This window comes from Caloenas nicobarica, chromosome 26, assembly GCF_036013445.1.
Source record: "Caloenas nicobarica isolate bCalNic1 chromosome 26, bCalNic1.hap1, whole genome shotgun sequence".
NCBI classification, from domain to species: Eukaryota; Metazoa; Chordata; class Aves; order Columbiformes; family Columbidae; genus Caloenas; species Caloenas nicobarica.
This window is the reverse complement of record NC_088270.1, coordinates 6,196,349-6,217,427: the sequence shown is the minus strand read 5'-3', so window position 1 is coordinate 6,217,427 and position 21,079 is coordinate 6,196,349. Positions and strand designations below refer to the sequence as shown.

The 21,079-nt window shown below is 52.7% G+C and overlaps 2 protein-coding genes across 2 annotated transcripts; one reads left to right on the top strand and one right to left on the bottom strand.

Moving 5' to 3' along the window:
• Positions 1 to 375: 375 nt before the first annotated feature.
• On the bottom strand, positions 376 to 12,403 carry CCDC15 (coiled-coil domain containing 15). Its single transcript, XM_065651874.1, has 11 exons — positions 12,349 to 12,403; positions 11,770 to 11,911; positions 10,104 to 10,250; positions 9,331 to 9,411; positions 8,742 to 8,834; positions 5,961 to 6,110; positions 4,935 to 5,033; positions 3,548 to 3,639; positions 2,136 to 2,315; positions 1,915 to 2,063; positions 376 to 1,288 (listed from the first exon to the last, which is right to left on the bottom strand). The coding sequence occupies exons 2-11, from the start codon at positions 11,893 to 11,895 to the stop codon at positions 1,167 to 1,169; spliced, it is 1,239 nt and encodes a 412-aa protein (XP_065507946.1). The 5' UTR covers positions 11,896 to 11,911; positions 12,349 to 12,403; the 3' UTR covers positions 376 to 1,166.
• A 1,196-nt stretch (positions 12,404 to 13,599) lies between these two features.
• HEPACAM (hepatic and glial cell adhesion molecule) lies at positions 13,600 to 19,117 on the top strand. The gene is given in 7 exon segments (XM_065651994.1): positions 13,600 to 13,684; positions 16,775 to 17,116; positions 17,317 to 17,598; positions 17,692 to 17,785; positions 18,527 to 18,664; positions 18,666 to 18,741; positions 18,819 to 19,117. Coding segments are annotated over 7 exon segments (1,305 nt in total). The 3' UTR covers positions 19,107 to 19,117.
• Positions 19,118 to 21,079: the final 1,962 nt, after the last annotated feature.

Below are 21,079 nucleotides of genomic sequence, written 5' to 3'. Positions count from 1 at the left end.
CCCCCGGGGCCGCCGCTCCCGCCCCCGAACCCGCCCCGGCCCCGGCCCGGCCTCAAAATCCACCGAAACTCCGGCCCCAAGGACGGAAAAAGCAAAGTTGGGGAGGACGGAGAAGCCCCGGGAACTTCAGTTTTTTCCCCAGATGCCGTTTTTTTCCCAGCGGAAAATGCTGATTTTTACTTTTCCGCTTAATTGCTCATCACCCCCCCCCGCCCAGGGCTTTGGCACCTTGATTTTGGCCAAACCACCCGAGCCCTGTTTTGGGGTTTATTCACAGGGATTTGGGGAGTCCCGCGCTCTTCCCACGGGTTTCATGCCCCCAACTATCCAAAGGATCCAATTTACAGATGATACTGAGGCACAGCAATGACCAGCCCACAGTCCCTTCCAAAAGGTGGAAACGGGGGGGTCCCTCTGCCATGAACAAGGACTTGGGGACCCGCCGAGGCCACAGGCGTCCTCAGCCACCCCACCCTGAAATCAGTTGAAAAAAAATTTTAAAAATGCATTTGCAGCTTTAGCATTTTGCTGCGCCGGCCCACTCAAAAACCTCCCCGGCCAGATCCCGCCCTTTCCAAATCCACCTGAACGCCCAATTAGATCCGCAGCGTCTTCCCCTGACGCAAACGGCAGTTAATAAATGCGGATACATCGGTGAATGATTCTCCAGGGGGACCAGAGGAGCATCCCCAGCCACGGGTCGGAGCGTCCCCGCTACCTCTGGACCGGGGTCGGGGGTTTGTTTGCACCTGGGGATGGGGAAAAGGAACCACGGGGTGGGACACGGGACCGTCCCGCTCGGCTGCGTGTCCTTCCTGCCGCGGTTAATATTAGAGAACTGGAAATATTAACACCGGGTTGTGGCGCAACCTCCGCGCAGGAACACGTTACGCCACCCGTGTCCTTTTTTCCCTGGAAATATTCACCCCCGGCACCTTGTTTCTTCAAATTTCACACTCCAGCTGAGGCAACTCGCCCTTAAAAAAAACCAGTTTATTCCGCAGCTGAACGCCAAAATTCAAGCGTTTGCATGTAAATCACCCTTCGCCTCACAGAGCAAAACAGGAGAGACGCAGCTTACACCTGAGCACGAGGAGTGAAAAAGCAAAGGTGCAGCCCTGGAGCTCCGCTCTTGATGCCGAAATCCAGCGGAGGGGACACGGGTGTCACGGCCGCGGCCCCGGGCGGGCGCAGAGCGCGGCCAGGGCTGGCAGCGGGAGCCGGGCCGAGGGGCCGGTGGTGTCGGCGGCGCAGGACGAGGCGATGGAGCGGAGAGCACGGCCGTAAGCTGAGCATGAAACAACAGACAAGCAGTGTTGAGAGACTAAAATGTCACTTATGGCCTGAAATCGGGCTCGGTTTTAGCCCTTTACCATCGAAAAATGGTTTTCTATACACTCCTGATTACAAAGCAGCATGTGAGCCGAAGCAGAAAAGCCCCAAATTTTTATAAACCCCTAATTTCTCTATTTTTTTTTTTTAATCCCCAGAGGACAACTCCCAGTTGCCAACCAGGTATTTTTCCAGCTGTACCCAAGACCGAGCACTCCGTCCCCTAACGAAAATGATTTCCATCACCTTCCTGCATCCTCCCACCAGAAGGTTGAGTGTTTAAGGTTTTTCTGTGCCTTTAACAAGCCTGGTTTGCAGTGTTTTCCTTACGATTTACGTACATTTTCAGCACGTTCTAGAGGTTGGTGCTTTGCTGAGGATGCCACTAATGTCCCCAAAGGGACAGAGGAAGAGGATGGGTTAGAAACAAGCACCAGAACACCCACCCGATTTGGGGTATATTTGTAGGAGCACCTTTATGCAGCAGCCTAGAACCAAGGAAAGGTTTAGCCAGGTCTGGCTTCTCCCTGGATTATCACAGAACCAGGTTTTAGGATGAAACCTCCAGATAAAACCTCCTACCTTGGTGGTTTTTGTAGAAAACACAGTTGTTGGCACATGTATCCGGGTGGGAATCCCAGAAATCGGCCCCGCAGGAGCACAGTGGGGGCAGGCTGATGTTGTGGAGTTGGATTTTCTCCCTCATTTGGGCTCTCAGAGCCTCGATGTACCTGCGAGGGATACAATATTCGCCACGGGCTGTAAAGCCCGGCTCTGCGCAGGGCGGGGGGGCCCGGCCGTACCTGGCGCGCTCCTTATTTCGCTGCTTTTCCTTCAGCTTCCTCGCTCTCCTCTCCTCCAGGTTCAGCTGCGCGAGGGTTTCGCAGGGTCCCTGTTCCCCCGGGGAGGGGTCTCGCTGCTCCGCCACCTCCTGCATCCTCTGCTCCGCCACCCAACGCTGCTTCTCCTTCACACCCTTGATCCTACGGACACACAGACGCTGTGAGAAGGAGCAGAGAAGCTCCGCGGATCCCACACTTACTCCAAACTAAGGTATTTTCAACCAATTTTTCCTCTGTTTCCTCCATCTCACTCGCACCTCCAGCCCTTTGGGTGGAATCTGGGTTGGATAAATCCCAACAAAGCCAAATCACATTCCCTCGACAAGCAGCAATTAAAGCTTTTTTAAAGCAAAGCATCTGCCGTTTGATTCCCGCTGATGAGCACCAAATGCAAGAGCATTTTACAGGCCAATTGCTGCCAAAAAAAGGCATAAAAAACCCAAGGAAAATCAAGGCTGGGTAGGAGTCAGGGGGAGAACGTGGAATTGAACGAGACATTTCAGATGTTGCTCTGTTTGGGGGGTCAAATCTTTATGTCCAGAAAGAAAGCGCTGAAGCGAAAACTTCTCAAGTCCTAAACTCCAAAAATGTTTTTTAAATGAAGTGGTAACGGAGCCTTAACTCCCCCACCATAAATCTTCTGCTATAGAAACTAAAGCCGAGGCCAAGTTAAGGCTTTACACTCAATAATTACAAAACCAGGCCTGCCGGCTGCAGAGCCAGCGTTAGAGACCGAGACGGTCAGAGCAACATCATTTTATTTCAGATCGAGCCAGAGACAAAAAAAATAAATAAATAAAATATCGTATCTTTCCTGTTTTGGTGTGAATTTGCAGAGCTCCTCCTTAACAAACCCTTAAAAGGGCAAAGCTGATTAAACCATCAAAACAAGCCCTGCTAGGAAGTCTTTTTATGACGCTATAGACATTTATAGCTGTGAGGGTCTGATATTAAAAACCCTGGAGATAAGATCAGTTTAAGAAAAATGACGTGATCTCACCCCAAAGTTTCGAAAGACGAGGGGCTTGGAACAGAGATGAGAAGTGCCAAGGACTCGACGTGGCCACTCAAATGAATCCCAGCCTAGATCGGGCACTAAAATAAACCCAGGAGCTAAGTCAGGCTTTACAAGCAGCATTCGTATTGTGGAGCTTCTTCCAACAAATTTTGGCAATTTGATCAAGTGGCTTTTTTAACCTGCCTCAAGGAGACAGAAACCCCATCACGTGGGATTTTTTTTTTCCCTGTACCAAGCTGGACGCTTTTCTCAAAGCATTAGGGCTTTTGCTTTGCAAATTACTGTGGCCCAATTAACACCAGACGAACACACGAGACCTTCCCGGTGACAACAGATGTGACCCACGGGTACCCACCGGGCGATTCTCTTCTGCCGCTGCTGCTCCTTCACTTGCTGTCGCTCCAGGTTCATGAAGAGGCGCCGGGACCTCAGGAACTCATTCTGACGCTGTGGGAAAGAAGAGAAACCTTTGGGAAGGACGTCGGGGATCGATATCGATTTCTGGGATCCTCAAACATCTCCTCGTGTGTGTGTCCCAGGACCGAGAAGCTGGAGAGATGGGACTCGGACATCTCAGAGAGCTTCGGACCACTGAGAACTCCTACAGACGGAAGCGCCGTCATCTGATAAATCCCTAAATTCCCACTTTCCTGGTGGTAAAAAGCCAGTTCCTGCTTCAACCTACTGAAAGTTTCCATCCACATTGGGACTGGTGCTGCTCTGCACTTTAGGAGCCCCTAACTCCAAAAAAACCAAATAAATGTACAACACGGAGCTGAACCACCGAGGTGGCAAATCCACCACTGAGACAACCCCGAGAGCGACACAGGGAACAAATCCCACACCGAGCGCGTGAAGAGGTTTCATGTCGGAGCTTCAATGTGGATTTTTCCTCATCGAGGCAAAGAATTGGGGACTGGAGTTTGTCTGTCTCGCTGGAGATAACGGCAGAGAAGAGATGGCCGGGCTGTGAGTGCATAAAACCGGGTGGAAAAACCCCAAAAGCGCTGCAAAACCAGTTATCAGTGTGGATCCGAGCCAGGGAGATAAAAACCAAGAGGGAAGGAGCAGCCGGACGGGCCCCAGCTGATCTCACACCAGCAACAAACCAGGTTTTGGGCCGGCTTGCTGGAAAACACACGTTAAGAGACACAAAAAAATTGCAATTTTTTCAAATTCCCGGTGAGTTTTAAACTATAAGCTGCAAGAAGCTGACAAAAAGGGGAATTCGACTTCTTCACAGCAGAAGGAAGCAGGAAAATCAAAAGAATCCGAGAGAAACGTCGTCTCTTTGCATCGCTCAAAACCCTCCTGGTAAAACCCTCAGCGTTAAATCCAACACCTCAACATCTGGCAGGTGCTGATACCACAGAAACCTTTATATCCCCAGCCTTGTACCCAAACAAGATAAACTGGGGGGGTGTTGTTCTTTTTCGCCTTGGTTTTTTTAAGCATTTTTTGGCAGATTCTCTCCAGCAAGTGACTCCTTTGTTTGGCCGGCCAAAAAGAACGAAGCCGGTTTCTCCTCCAACCTCCAGCGTTATTCAGATTTTGCTGAAAAAATAATATAAAACCGGTAGGTTCACCCAAGAGCTGAGCGACCAAATGCTGCCAAACATACAAACCTCGCGACTTTTCACACATTAAAGCTGCTCTTGAGGTTTCTTATCTTATCTTATCCCCCGCACTCAATGCCTGAAACGGAGGAGAAAAAAAATGAGGACTTGGCTCCGTGGACGAACCTGCTTCTTGGTTTCCTCTTGGTCTGCGCCGGCCCAGAGGATGAGGGGAGCTCGGGAATCGGGGCGCAGCCTCCGGGGAGACTCAGGCGAGTGTGAATCCTGGAAAATAATCAAAAAAGAGCCACATCAGCATCCTCACGGTCAAATTTCTCATCATCCCTGAGCAAAATGTTCATTTTTGGGGGTATAAGTTGGCTGGAGACACGTGTGACATCTCCACAGAGGAGCCTGAGCACTAAAGCTTTGTCTACAGATAATCCCTGGAGGAGGGTTCTGGTTCCGTTTAAATTCGGATTCACACCTCCTTGTCTCCAAACTCCCATTAGGAACTTCACAAAGTGCAAGAAAAACAATAAGAATATGGATACAAATACAACAACCCATATAAAGATACAATAATCTGAACAAAAATAGAATTCGACAGCCAACATCCCACAAAACCTCAGCCTTCTACCCTCTGCTCGGTATTTGCTGAGCCAGTATTTCTGCTCCAGGCCGGACTAATCACCGGGTGAGGTTGGGCATAAAGTATTTGTTAAGTACTCTGGGTAATCAGGGCGAAACATTTCCACACCTCAGGTGCTTAAGGAAAGTCTGAAAACAAAAGAGGAATCGATAAATACGTCAGGTCTCTCCTGGCGACACAAGAATCGTGACGCCGGCTCGTTCCTCTGATGATTTTTTTAAATTTTTTAAATTTTCTAGGAGGTTTCTGGCCACAGTTTGGAGTCGGGTTCAGCGCCCGATGCGATCGCACACGCTCCGGTTCAGATTCCACCGACCGGCGTCACGAGGCAGCCACAAAGAAAAACCCTTTTGAGGCCACGGATGAAAGCGGCGAGACAGAAACCGCCGATCTCACTGAGCTTTGCCACCGCTCTCAAGTTTTGACAACAGTAGGCTTCAGAGTGAACGAGGCCTGAGGGAAAAACTCTTCTACCCCAGCAGCCTCAGTGTCTCTGCCAAAATAAACCCGAATCCAGTGATTCGAACCTCTTAAGACCAACCGACCCATATTAATATTACTTTTTTAAATTCGATTTTGATGTAGAAGTCGTCTTGCGGCACCCAATGTGGGGCCGGCGGCTCGGCCGGGAGATCGTGATGTCCCGTAAGGGGCAGCTCCTCACTTGGCTCTTCCACTGGTGCCGCGGCCACTTGGCGAGAGCCGGGGTCCTGGGGGAGAAACGAGGAGACGGCTGTAAATCCGGAATTCAAACATGGCTGCTTTGGTGCTGAAGGAAAAGAAATTGTTGTGCGGGTTCCGAGGAGTTTTAACCCGAGGGCACTTGTTTCGGTGAAGCAGCGCCGGCCGCGTTCAAGTGTCTCCGCAGGGCGGGAGCCAGAAAAATCAGAATTTCACAGGGTAACTCGTGACTTGTTTGCTACAAGCTAAAAAAAAAAAAAAAAAAAATCAAAATGCCAGAAGCAAGCTCGGAGCCAGGATTTTATTTTTATTTTATTTTTTTTCCCCTGCCTTGCTGTCCTTCGAGAAGGACGGAGGATAAGCCCGGGGTTGGCTTGAACATTAAATTATTTGGTAGGCACAGGAATTAATCTGTCAACCCAGTTATGAGAGGAACGCAACGCAGAAGAGCTGCATGAGGATGAGAGAAAAAAAAGGAACGATTATTGCTTTGGAAAGATGTACTAAGGTAGAAATAAATGAATCTGGGGGAAAATAGACAGACTTTGGTGAATGATCAGTTGGGGAAAAGGATGTGGGTGCTGTTGTGCAAAAACCCTAAAAGAAACATGCAAAAACCCTAAAAAAACCGTGCAAAACCACTACGCAAAGTGCAAAAACCCAACCCTAAAGGTTAAAGCGGCCGAAGACTTGGTGAGCAGGAACATCAGAAATGCGGGACGGGTCATTTCCACGTAATTAGCAGCTTGGTATCTGCTTGGGAAAGCAGGGGAGGAACTCTGGGAATGGTTTGGACCTGAAAAGAAACATGGGAGAGAGGGGGGGGTGATGATTTTGGTCAAGGGGATTATTGATCACAGGGAACACAAGTCTTTCAATCAAAAAAACCCCAAAAAACCTCCCAAAAAAGGGTCAGAGAAACCAAAGCCGTAAGTAAAACGATGGAATGAGCAGCGTCCTCCACCCCCAAAATCCAGTCGATGAGAAAAGGGCGCAAGGAGCCTCTGGCTCTAGATAAGGAGGGGAAAAAAATAAAGAGAAGATTTGAGCCTCAATTTTGGGAAAAACAAGAAGAAATCACCTTGCAAAGCGTCTGGGAAGTGCTAGAAATGGAGATAAGGAGCAGCATAAATGAGTCACGAGCAAATTGTGTCCGGCTGGTTTGAACTTTTCCTACGATGGAAAAGGCCTCGGGGAAGAGCAGGACAGACGGGTCGAGTTTAACTGAGCTTTCGACGTGGCCTAACTCAACATTTGTGGAAAAATATACCTGTCCGATGGAACTGTTACATGGGAAGTGTGATCCTGATTAAAAACTCCACGCGGATTCAGGCTCAGGGGTTCGCTGCACAAAAATTGGGCAAGAACTCTGCCGAATAATTTAATTACCAGCCTGGCCGATGGGAAAAAACATGGAAACCTTCACCCAGAGAGAAAAATTCAGATCAATATTAGGGCTTTTCCCCCCCCGGTCTCTATCTTGGAGCATGAAAACAGAGTAAAGCAATAAATCAATATATTCCCCCCAGAATAAATTGCCTGTTAAAGATCCTCCCCCCGTTCCTCGGGATGACGAACGGGACTCCCACGCGTCCCACTTGCCGGCTGGATTATCCACGCCAGGCTTTAGTCAATAATAATTAATAATAATAATGATGATAATAATAATAGCCAAGTCATGAATCACTCCGTCCTCCCGAGCGCTCCGGACACTTAAACAAAAGGTGTGTTTAGTGTCTGTGAAACGGGTAACGAGGTTTTTCCAGCCCGTAATTACACTGGTTTTGTAACTCTTGTTCCTTGAACAGAAAACCAACAGAGGAGGAAGAGCTGGACTAGCCCTTAAATGAAAAATATTTTGTATTTTCTAGATAACAGGCAGCCAAGATCTGCTTCACCTTTGGTGAACCTGAGACGGGAATGAAGAATTGCAAGATGGGCAGGAGAAGGAATAAAACAAAATACCAGGTCGGTGTCCTCGGGGAGGGACAACGTCAGCGTAAGGAAGATCTTGGCACAGAAAATGGGGCAATAGCGGTGACAAAAAGCTGCTCTGGAGAACAGGAGTGGCCAAAGTTGGTGAAACACTCGGGGACAAAAGGTGAAACACTTGGGACTGACCCTTACGTGGCTCCTACGCTCGGAGGAAAGCGGCTGCGCGCCAACAATTCCCGTGCCAAAAATTCCTGCGCCGACAATTCCAGTACCAATAATTCCGGTGCTAACAATTCTTGTGCCAAAACTTCTCGACCAGGAGCTGCCCTGGGTGAGGAAAACCCGCCAGGTCTCTGTCACCCACACAAAACACGGGATTGATGCACAGGCAAGAGGTGTTGAGGTTTTTTGAGGAAATAAAAGCACGTAAGGTGAGGGTTGATCATCACATTCCCACAGACACCCAGATCATAATCTCAGCCTATAAAAAAATATTTTTTGAATTCTTGTTTCCTTGTTTCTCTCTCATACAGAGACGTTTTCCACCCACTTCATCCTGCTGCCTTCTAAGAACAGAACCCTCAGGCCACCCACATCCACCGCAAAAGTCCAGTTTGCTTCACTCCTGCTGGAAAAATCCACTGAATTAGGCTTTGGATTTGCTAATTCCAGCCAAACCGTCACCAATTTGCCAGGTAATTTGTTCTAACCTGCCCTGGACTCACCTCTCGCCTCCAGACGCCACCGGGGAGCTCGGGGGCAGCCGCGGTTTTGCGGGACGCCAGTTTGCGCCGAACCTGCTGTATGGACTCACTGGGCTGGGGAAAGGTTAAAACCAAGACTAAACTCAAATCCTGATCCAAGAAAGGGATTTGGTTCCAGCTCATCCCCTCCCAAATCACTGAGACGCCACAAATCCCCGATCGTCCCGCCCGGTGCGATTCTGCGCTCCGAGGGAAAAATTCCAGCTCCCCAGCAAACACTATTAAAAAAAATACATTTAAAACAGACCCTAAGGCGGGTTTTTCCAAGATTTTGCCATCCCAGGCGTGCAGGGGACAAGCTGCAGGGAGGTGGCACCATCTAGTGCCAGTGCTGCCGCACGACACACCGAAAATTCCCTACGAGCAGCGGGACGAGTTCAAACCCTCGGAGAAGACACCGACTATTTGTTTTAAAGCTCTGAAAAGAGCGACGGAGGGACATGACAATATTCAGATTAAAAACATAAGGTGATGTTTTGTTAAGTATTAAAAAGAAATTAAAATATTAGGGATGCGCTGTAAAAAAACTGAAGTAAAAATTGCGGCTCACCTGGGCGCTTTGCTGCTCCGAGGGCTCGTTCTGCTCGCCGTGATCCATGGGTGCCGCGCGGCTCCAGGACGGTCCCGGCTCCTTCGCAGGCGCGAAAAGTTGGGAATAAAAACTGGCAAAAACACTTTTCCGCAGCCACATGGGTCCGTGGATCTGGCCCTGGGCCCCCAAGCTTCTCCGCAGCTTTTCTCCATTTTTTCCCCCCCCCATTTTTGCATCCCCAAACTATTCTCTTCCCCAGCTTTCAGCTTCCCCAAATAAACCATTTTTTTCCCTGTTTTAGGTCCATCCTGCTGCAACTCCAGTTGCCTCCAGCATTTTTTTGTCCTAAATCCACAAATTTTGGTGTTTGGCGAACCCCAAACTGCCCCATCCCAGCTCTGGCAATGCTGGAAAATCACAATTTTGCACTATTTTATGAAAGTTTGGCCCCAAACCCAGCCCCAGCTGAGGGTGTCAGGCAAAGCCGGGCAGGTTTGTACATCACCAGCTTTGATTTGCACTCCAAAAAAAGCACCTGTGTGCCCCAAAAATGCATCGGGGTTGGAGTGACAGCGACAACATCCCCATTCCAAGCCCTGGAAAGAGCCCGGACACCCCGGGGTGGCCGGAGCTGGTGACATTTTGGAGCCGGTGACATTCTGCAGCGTTCCTATCTCACTCCACAAGTTCCTGGCAAATCTCCCCTCCGTTTTTTCTTATTAACACCCCGGCGTGAGGCCTAGCGGGGATTTTTTTCCCCATTTTATGCCATTTTCCGGGGATTTTCTCACCACCTGGCGGGATTTCTGCAGCTGTTTCCTCCGCAGCCGCAGCAGCTGCGTCACCCGCTGCCTCACGTCGCGCTGGAATCGGCTCAGCTGGGCCGCCCGCTCCCGAAAATGCTCCTCCAGCTCCTCCTGCACCTCCAGTGCCGATTCCTGCAATGGAAAAAAACCCATTTTACATTAGTTTTGTTATACGGGAGCATCACAGCATCTCCCCTTCCCACCCTGAGCCGGGCGAGCGGCACCCAGAGCGAACACAACATTATTTTCTTTCAAAAAACCTTCCCAATATTTTATTTTCTTTCCAAAAATCTGTGCAATAACAGCTTGGACAACATGTATTAAATTATTAGAAGCTTCTTGCAATGCAAACAGAAAGAAAAAAAGAAAACAGCAAATCTCAGCACCGGCTCTCACAAGATGCTCAAATATTCCAAACCTAGATCCGAAAGGACGAAAAATCAGCGTTTGAAGGGATGGGGAAAGGGATAAATCTGAAAATCAACTGCAGAACCGTCGGGTTGATGTTCCCAGCGACCCGCTGGGTGCTGGGGATGTCACCAGCAGTTAAAAAAAAAAAAAAAAAAGCGCACAAAAACGGGGAGAAATCTGCCTGTTTAACCATAAAACGTAGTCAGAGCTGCACAAAATGCTCTGCTCCCTGTGACGACCTCATTAGCAATTCCAAGGCAGGAAGTGTTAATATATATATATTTTAATATGATTAATATTCTTTAATCTGCATAAAGAAGCTCCGATAGCCCCGAGCCAGGGAGCACCCGGGACCCCAGGAAACGTTCGCCCCCCCATGAAATTCCCCGGAATACGGAAATGATTCATTCCCATAAATTATCTCAACCTTTCCAGGTTTAAATTCCGACATGGAAATCAATCACCTCTGAAGGGCAGGAGCTCCTGTAATGTTTCCACATTAATTACAGGGGCCTGAACTCATTAGCCGATATTTAATGAACTTTTAGTCCTCTTAGAATAACCCTCCGAGCAGAAATCCCTGAGATGAGCATCAATAAAGAGGATTTTTAAACGTTTCTAATGGCATAGAGCAGAGATCAGCTCTGAAACCTGAAATATTCATCTTATTTATTTAATTTTTTAAAAAATTCAATAAATTCTGGGCTCACCGACACCCTTCGCAGACGAAGGGGAAGGCACCAAGGGTCATCGATGGTGGAAGCGCCAAACCCGGTGCTGATAAATCAAAAATCGGCCGGGAAAAGCAAGAAAAAACTCACAAACTGGCCAAGTTTTAGCTGCAAAAGCAGCTTCTGGGAATGTGTTGAAAATCTACAGGTCTGGCTAAAAATAAAAGCATGAAGTGCGAATTATTAAGTAACAGTGTTGTTTGGATTCTCTGATGTTTAAAACTCATGTGTTTTTCCTAAAAAAAAAAATGCAGATTATTTGAGAGATTTGAGGCATTATCTATTTGATTAATTATTTGAGGAATTATCTGTTTGATGAATTAATCAACCTGGGTCTCGTGTAAATAGGATGCCGGGCTGCATGGACACCACAGTGTCTTTTACCCCCCCCACCCCAAATCATTAAAATTCATTATTATTCCTCAAATAAGTGATTCCAGCTGCTCTCCAAGGGAGATCAAGCTACTCGTGGGCTCCCGCGGGGTTGGGGACACGGGGGGGACACTCACGAAGGGTCTGATCTCCTGCGCCCCCCCCGGGGCGCTCTCCACCCAGACGCCCACGGGGACGACTCTGGGGGCTCTCTGGGCCAGCGCCCCCCAGCTCGGCCGGGTCGGGGGTCCCCAGGGCGGCATCACGGAGGGGTCAGTCCTGGGGAGGGGACAGAGAGTGAGTGGGACCCCCCGGCACCTCCACAGCCCAGTTGCTCCAAAGCTCTGCAGCCCCTCCCAAACTGAGCCCTGTGCACCCTCAGATCCCCACCAGGCCCCCCCATCTCCCTGGGCACCCCCCACCCTTAGCCTATAACCCCCCCAATCTCCTCACTCCTGGGGCCCCCCAAACCCTGACCCCCCACCCCTTCCCCATGGGCCCCCCCAGTTCCTGTCCCCCCCATTCACCCCCTGTTCCCCCTTCCCCCCACGGGCCCCCCCAGCCCTTGCTCCCCCCGCCCACACTCACCCCCTGGCCCCCCCAATCCCTGCCCCTCTCCCCATTTACACCCTGGGCCCCCCCAACCGTGCCCCATCTCCTCACCGCCTGCCCCACCCCAGACCCTGGGCCCCCCATCCCTCGTCTCCCCACCAGACCCGCCAACGGCCGCTTCCGCCTCAACCGCCGCTTTGAATCCCGGCGCCACTTCCGCCCTCCCGGCCCCACTTCCGCCCTCCCGGCCCCGCCCACATCCCCGCCCATTGCCCCGCCCCTCCAGGCTCTGCCCGTAGCCCCGCCCATCTCCCCGCCCACAAATCCCTGTTGGCCCCGCCCACTGACCAGCCCACTCTAGCCCCGCCCCCGGCTCTTTCCCGCCCCTCCCGGCCCCGCCCACTCCCGGTCCCGGGGTTGCGGGTTCGCGTCCCGCTCGCGTGGCCAGGGGAGTTGGGGCGGGGGGGTGGTGACTGCTCTGCGTCCCCCCAAAACACCCCGAAACAACCCCCTGCGCACCCTGAACCACCCCCAGAGCACCCCCTGAAATACCCCCCGAAATATCCCCGCAGTATCCCCCACGACACCCCCGAAGCCCCCCGCAAATCTTCTTATAACACCTCCCCACAGAACCCTCCTCAAAAGCACCCCCCAAAACACTCCCCCCAGGCCCCCCCATCCTCAACACCCCCCAAAACACTCCCCCCAGACCCCCCCATCCTCAACACCCCCCAAAACACTCCCCCCAGGCCCCCCCATCCTCAACACCCCCCAAAATCTCTCCCCAAAGGCAGGAGGCCCGCAGGCCCTGACCCCGTCCCAGGGCCTCCCGGGGGGCGAGGGGCACCCACGGAGCCGGGCGGCTCCGAGCGGGACGCGGCTCCGGGCGTCCTGCCCGCGTCCCCGCGACCCGCCGCCAATTGGCAGCGGGGCTGGAACGATGCCCGGACACAGCCTGGAAAACCAAAAAAAAAAGAAAAAAAAAAACAACACCCACTTATTTGGGGGGGGGGGGGGGGCAACTTTCCAAAATGTCCCCTGAAAATTCAAAATAACGATTTAACGGGGTGCTCAGAGCCCTAAATCCTGCGGGATTGTCCGTGGAGAGGGTGGGAAAAGTTGCCCCTGAGCTCGAGCGTCTTCCCGCCATGGGGAAAGCGTGGAAACGGGGCCTTGGAGAAGGGGGAAAAATCGCAAATCGGGGGGGTTTTTTCCCTAAAAAAATGTCAGCTCGAGGCCGGCGGGGAGGCCAAAGCCGCTTGGACACAGGGCTCTATTGAGAAAGGAAAGAACAAAAAAAAAAAAAAGAAGGAAAAACACAAAATGAATGAGCCGGGCGCTGGGCCAGGCCGGGAGCGCGACGGGACGTGCCCGGAGCGGGAGGCGCAGGAATCCGGGGGGCGAAGGTGCCCGAAATGTGGGGAGCAGAGGCCGCCCCGGGGGCGCCCCGCGCTCCCCGCCGCCTCCTGCCGCTGGCCTGGCTCCTGGCGCTGCACGCAGGTGGGTGATTTTCCCAATTCGCCTTTTTTTTCCCCCATTTTTCCATTGTTTTCGGGGGGTATCGGGGTGGAGGATGCGCTGGCCGGGGGGGAAGGGAAGGTTTGGGGGGGTTTCTGTGTCCCCTCCGCTCGGGAGTGGGAAAATTGGGGGGAAATTGGGAATAAAAATTAGGAAAAAACCACTTTCTGCAGCCAAGCGGGTCCTGCCAGGGAGGGGCTCCAGCCCTGACCCCCCCCAGCTTCTCCACAGCTTTTTTCTCCCCATTTTTACTTATTTTTTAGCATCCTCAAACTATTCTCTTGCCCATCATTCCACTTTCCCAAAGACCCCATTTTTCACCCCATTTCTATGTTCACTCCCATCCACCCCATCCTGCTCCAACCCCGGTTACATCCACAATTTTTTGACCTAAATCTGCAATTTTTGATGTTCAACAAACCCCAAACTGCCCCATCCTGGGTCTGGCGAGGCTGGAAAAACACCCGCAACAATTTTGCACCATTTTACCAAAATTTGGCCCCAAAACCAGCCCCGTTTTCCTGAGGGTGTCAAGAGAAGCCAGGAGGGTTCGCACTTCACCGGCTTTAATTTGCACCCCCAAAAAATCACCTGGGCACCCCAAAAATGCCACTGTGCTTTTTTTTTTAAATAGTGAGAAAATGAGCATTTTTGGTGGTTTTTTTCATCCAAGAAGGGTGGAAGATCTCCATCCCCAAGTCAGGAACACTGTAAAAAATTGAAATATTGCTTAATGTATGATTTAATCTGCAAAATTTATCACCCAAACTGGAGAAAAAATTCACAATTGGGTTAAAAATGGGAAGAAAACAGTTAAAAAGCAGCGGTTTGGGGGTGCATGGATGTATCAAAAACCGCTTTTCAGCCCTGAGCGTGGGTTTTCTCCATGGGGGTCCCTTAAATTTTTCGGGGGGGGACGTTGTCAGGGCCGAGCGCGGCGCGGCCGGGAGGACGGATGGACGGACGCTGAATACCAATAGGTCCCATGACTTTTCGGGCTGTTTAAAGCCTTTTTCTTCCATTTCCCACTTCCCCCCCTGCCTTTTCTTTTCAATATGAGGTTTGTTTGGTGCCGGGTGACGCAGCCGGATTTGGGGTTACCAATGGGACCCCCAGAATGGGGAGGGGGGGAGGTTACAGAAGCTGTTTTTGGGGTGCCCCCCTTAAAAAAAAAAATCCTTTTTTCCCTCCTTATTTTTGGCGTAAAACCAGCAACGAGAAGCACCGCATGTGCACCCGCCCCCGTGATGTAATTTGGGGGGGGGCTGGAGCATCAAACAGGCGTGCAAAAATCCATTTTGGGGGGTGATATGTCCATTTTGCAACAGGTTGCGTCAACCCAGCTGCAGCAAAGCTCCTGTTTCCTCCCCTCCATGCACATTTTTGGGGAGAACGCACGTGTTTTTGCAGAGTGTTTGCATCCATCCAGCAACGGGAGGGCGCCCAAACTCCCCCGGATTTTTGGGGTGACACGTGCATTTTTGCAGAATTGGTTGCACCAACCTGGCTGCAGGAGCACTCCCAGACCTCAATGCAATTTTGGGGTCATACATGCATTTTTGCAAAAAATTACATTGACCTGGCTGCAAGAGCACTCTCACCCCCCATGCAAATTTTGGGGTGACATGTGCATTTTTTGCAAAGCATTGCACTGAAGCAGCTGCGAGAGCGTTCCTTCCCCCAGTGCAATTTTGGGGCTGATATGTGCATTTTTGCACACCATTGCATTGCATACATTTTTGCAAACCATTGCATCAACCTGACTGCAAAAGCTCTCTCTCCCCCAGTGCAATTTTGGGGGCAATGCGTGCGTTTTGCAAAGGGTTGCAATAACTTGTCTGCAAGGGCACTCCCTCCCCTGATGCAATTTTTAGGGTGACATATCCATTTTTGCAAACCGTTGCACTGCTCCAGCTGCAAGAGCTCTCTCTCCCTCAGTGCAATTTTGGGGGTGACACATGCATTTTTGCACACCATTGCATTGCCATGGGTGTAGGCACACTCCCACCCCCCCATACACTTCTCAGGGCCATGCATCTTTGCAAAGGGTTGCATCAACCTGTCTGCAAAAGCTCTCCCAGATTCCAATGCAATTGTCAGGGTCATGCATACATTTTTGCAAACCATTGCATCAACCTGGCTGCAAAGGCGCTCCCTCCCCCAATGCAGTTTTGGGGTGACGCATGCATTTTTTGCAAAGCATTGCATTGACTCGGGTTCAGAAACTCTCTCAACCCCCCCACACTTTTTGAGGTGACGTGCATTTTGCAAAGGGTTGCATCAACCTGGCTGCAAGAGCATTCCCGGACCGCAATGCAGTTTTTAGGGTGATACATGCATTTTTGCAAACCATTGCATCAACCTGGCTGCAAGAGTGCTCCCTCCCCCAATGCAATTTTGAGGACAATGCATGCATTTTGCAAAGGGTTGCATCAACTTTGCTGCAGGAGTACTCCCAGACTCCAATGCAATTTTGAGGTGACACATGCATTTTTCCAAAGCATTGCAGAAACCTTCTCAACCCCACACACTTTTTGGGGTGATGCGTGCATTTTACAAAGGGTTCCATCAACCTGGGTGCAGAAGCTCTCCCACCCCCATGCAATCTTGGGGGTGACACATGCATTTTTTACAAAGCATTGTACTGAAACAGCTGCAAGAGTGTTCCTTCCCCCAGTGCAATTTTGGGGGCAATGCACACATTTTTTTGCAAAGTATAGCATTGAGCTGGGTGCAGAAATTGTCCCACCTCCACACACTTTTTGGGGTGACACATGCATTTTGCAAAGGGTTGCATCAACCTGGCTGCAGAAGCTCTCCCACTCCCATGAAATTTTGGGGGTGACACATGCATTTTTTGCACACCATCGCATTGCCCTGGGTGCACAAGCACTCCCACCCCCCGCACTTTTCGGAGTGATGCATCTTTGCAAATGTTCACGCAAACAAGGGCTATCCACCGCGGTGGGTCACCCCGGCGTCGGCGAAGCATTTTGGGGGTGCTCATCCCAGCTCTGGGAGAGGGCTCCCCATTTTTCTCAGTGTCCCACCGTCTGTCCCCCCCACCCCAAGGTCTCCTGGCGGGGGTGAACATCACCAGCCCCACGCCGCTGGTGCGCGGCACGGCGGGGAAAGCGGCGCTGCTCTCGGTGCGCTATGCCAGCGCCAGCACCGACAAGCCGGTGGTCAAGTGGCAGCTGAAACGGGACAAACCCGTCACCGTCGTCCAGTCCATCGGCACCGAGATCATCGGAAACTTGCGGCCTGATTACCGCGACCGCATCCGGGTGCTGGAGAACGGCTCGCTGCTCATTAGCCCCTTGCAGCTGAGCGACGAAGGCGCGTATGAGGTGGAGGTGTCCATCACCGATGACACCTTCACCGGCGAGAAGACCATCAACCTCACTGTGGACAGTAAGCACAAGAAGGGCGTCCAGTGGAGGTTGGGTTCTCCATGGGACGTCTTTTCGGGTGGCCTTTCTCCAATCGGGAGGTGGTTTTGGGTGTTCATGCAACTAAGCTACATCCCCGGTGGGGTTTTGATGTCCCCCTTCCCATCCTTTGGGTCCATCCATCCCCCGAGTCATAGCGTCACCCAAGTTGCTTGCCCACAGTCCCCATCTCGAAGCCGCAAGTGCTGGTGGCCTCCTCGACGGTGCTGGAGCTCAGCGAGTTCTTCACTCTCAACTGTTCGCACGAGAATGGCACCAAACCCACCTACACGTGGCTGAAGGACGGGCGACCACTGAGCAACGACTCCCGCCTGCTCCTCTCCCCCGACCAGAAGATCCTCACCATCACCCGCGTCCTCATGGCCGATGACGACGTCTACAGCTGCCTGGTGGAGAACCCCATCAGCCACGGCCGCAGCGTCCCCGTGAAGCTCACCGTCTACCGTGAGCCACCCATCACCCCCTCCTGTGACCCCTTGTAGATGCTCCCACCTAAAATCTTTTGGGGGATTGTCCCCCCTCGTTCATCTCTCCCAGGCCGGAGCTCCCTCTACATCATCCTCTCCACGGGCGGCATCTTCCTCCTCGTCACCCTGGTGACAGTTTGCGCCTGCTGGAAACCCTCCAAGAAGTATGGCCAGGGGTGACATGGGAGCCAAAGGGGGTTCCTCTTCTCCTGTCCTATATTGTCCCATCCCATCCTGTCCCATCTTACCTTCTCCCATCATCTCATCTTGTCTTGGACACTCAATCACACCACACTTCATCACATCCCATCTCATCTCATCTTATCTTGTCCTCTCTTGCCTCATCTCATCATCTCATTTCATCTCATCTCATCTCATCTCATCTCATCTCAATCTCAACTCATCCTGTCCCATCTTGTCTCATTCCCTTCCATCCTATCCCCACCCCATCCCATCCTGCCTGGACCCATCTGTACCATCCCATCTTATCCCATCTCATCTTGTCCCATCTTATCCCATCATCTCATCATCTCATCCCGTCCCATCCCATCCCATCCCATCCCATCCCATCCAGTCTTGTCACATCTTGTCCCATCTCATCATGTTACCTCATCTCATCTCATCCCAACCCCTCCCATGTCATCCTGCCTTGACCCATCCGTCTCATCCCGTCCTGCCCCATCTTGTCCCATCCCATCTCATCATCTCAACGCATCTTGTCCCATTTTGTCCCATTCCATCTCATCCCACCTTGTCCAATCCCAATTCCATCCCATCTCATCCTATCCAGTCTTGTCCTACCTCCCCATCCCATCCCCGCCCCACCGAGCCCTTTCCCAGTTGCCCCGTGGGCCGTTCCCCGCCCCGCGGTGCCGCTGCTGCCCTATCCCCTGTCCCCTCCCCAGGGAGAAGCGACAAGCGGAGCTGCAACCGGCTTCCGACTACATCGAGCAGGACGAGGAGCGCCTGAAGCACGACGGTGAGTGCCCAGCGCCGGCGCGGCGCCAAGTTGGAGAGCGCACGGTGAGCAATGCCTTGCCTCCCCGCAGCCGAGGGCATCGCGCGCAGCGGTGACCACGAGCGCAAGAACCCCGTGGCCTTGTACATCCTCAAGGACAAGGTGAGTGGCCGCGAGCGTGCCAGCTCTGTGCCGCAGTGCCGGCTCTCGCACGCTCGTCTACTCTCGGCTTTTGGCAGGATTCACCAGAGGCGGAGGAGGATTCGCCGACCGAACCCCGTGGCGTGGTTGAACCGGGTTACACCAGCTCCCCGGTGCCAGCAGCCGGCCGCTCCCCGGGCCCGGTGGGGCGCGCGACTCGCCGTTACCATCGCTCGCCGGCTCGCTCGCCCGCCTCCACGCGGACGCACAGGTCGCCGCCGGGGTCGCCAGCGCGTTCCCGCGGTGCGCCGCGGCTGCTGCGGACTGCCGGCGTCCACGTCATCCGCGAGCAGGAGGAGGCCAACGCCGTGGAGATCAGCGCCTGAGCGGGGGGACATGTGCGCACTCCGGTGGTGGCGAGCGAGCGGGGACACCGGCACAGCCCCGCCGCTGCCTCCAGCCGTTGTTTTGCTGGGTGTAAAGTCACTAATTTGCTATTGATCCCACCCGGAGCTCCCCTCTTCCGTCCCCCGCCTGCCCGGGGCGTCGCTTTGGTGGCTTGCTTGCCGGGACAAGCGTGCAGGGAGCGTGCAGAAAGCACACGTGTGTGCCAGGAGCACGAGGGAGAGAGCGTGCACGCGGTGCGTGGGGAGAGCGTGTGAGAGGGCACGCACAGAGCGAGCAAGCATGCAGTGCGCAGAGAGAGCATGCAAAAGCACACACACAGGGTGTGCAGAGCATGCACAGAGCGAGCAAGAGGGCACACAGGGAGCGTGCAGAGTGTACAGAGGGAGCAGGCACAAAATTTGCAAGAAGGCATGTGCAGAGTGTGCAGAGAGACCGTGCATGCAGTGTGCAGCAAGATCATGTATGGAGCATGCAGAGAGTGTGCACACGGTGTGCAGAGCATGCACAGAGTGTGCAAGAGAGCACGCATGGAGCGTGCAGAGAGAACGAGCAGAGTGTGCAAGAGAGCATGCACAGGGCACACAGACAATGCATGTGGTGTGCAGAGAGAACATGCACACAGTATGCAGAGAGAGCATGCATGGAGCGTGCTAGAGGGCGCACACAGAGCATGCAGAGAGCATGCAGAGAGAGCATGCGGAGCGTGCATGCAGCGTGCAGAGAGGGCGTGCATGGAGTTTGCAAGAGGGCATGCACGGAGCATGCAGAGAGAGTGTGCATGCAGTGTGCAAGGAAAGCATGCACAAAGTGTGCAAGAGGGCATGCACAGAGCGTGCAGAGAGAATGGGCATGCAGTGTGCAGAGCGAGATGCATGGGGCATGCAGAGGAAGCATGCATGCAGCACACTGAGAGCGTACACACAGTGTGCAGAGACAGCGTGCACGGAGCGTGCAAAAGGGCATGTACAGGGCATGAGAGAGCATGAACGCAGGGTGCAGAGAGACCGTGCACGGAGCGTGCAAGAAGACACACACGGAATGCGCAGAGACAGCGCACACATCAGGTGCAGGAGCAGCATGCAGGGAGCGCGCAGAGAGGGTGCGTACAGACCACGCGAACGATTGCATGTGCAACATGCAGAGAGAGTGGACACAGCGTGTGCAGGGGTGTCACACAGCGAGTGTGCAGAGAAAGCGTGCATGAAATGTGTGGAGGGAGCGTGCACGGAGTGTGCAGGCAGAGCGTGCACCCAGTGTGCAAGACGATGTGCACAGGGCATGCAGAGATGGTGCAAGAGGGTGTGCACGAGTGTGTGCAGAGTGTGTAGTGAGAGCACGCATGCGATGTGCAAAGAGAGCGCACGCACAGTGTGCTAGAGAGACTGTGTGCAGTGCTTGCAGAGGGCGTGCACACAGCATGCAGCAAGCATGCAAAGGGTGTGAGAAGAGAGCATGCATGCAATATGCAGAGAGAGTGTGCACAGAGTGTGCAGCAAGTGTGCAAAGAGCACCAGGAGAGAGCATGCATGCAGTGTTTGCAGAGGGTGTGCACAGAGCATGCAGCGAGTCTGCAAAGAGCGTGAGGAGAGAGCGTGCATGTAGCACTTGCAGAGAGCGCACATGGAGCACGCAGAGAGAGTGTGCATGGAGTATGCAGCGAGTGTGCAAAGAGTGTGAGGAGAGTACATGCATGCAGCGTTTGCAGGGGCATGCATGGAGCACGCCAAGAGAGCATGCGGCGAGCGTGCAAAGCGTGTGCAAAGAGAGCATGCATGCAGGAATTGCAGCAAGTGTGCATAGAGCATGCAGAAGCTGCATGCATGGAACAGGCGAAAAGAGCTTGCACAAAGTGTGCAACCACGACATGGAGCATGCACAAGTGTGCAGGGATCATGCCGAGCGACGACCCCGCACCCCGCATGTGCACGAGCCCTGCGCCCGCCGCAGCACC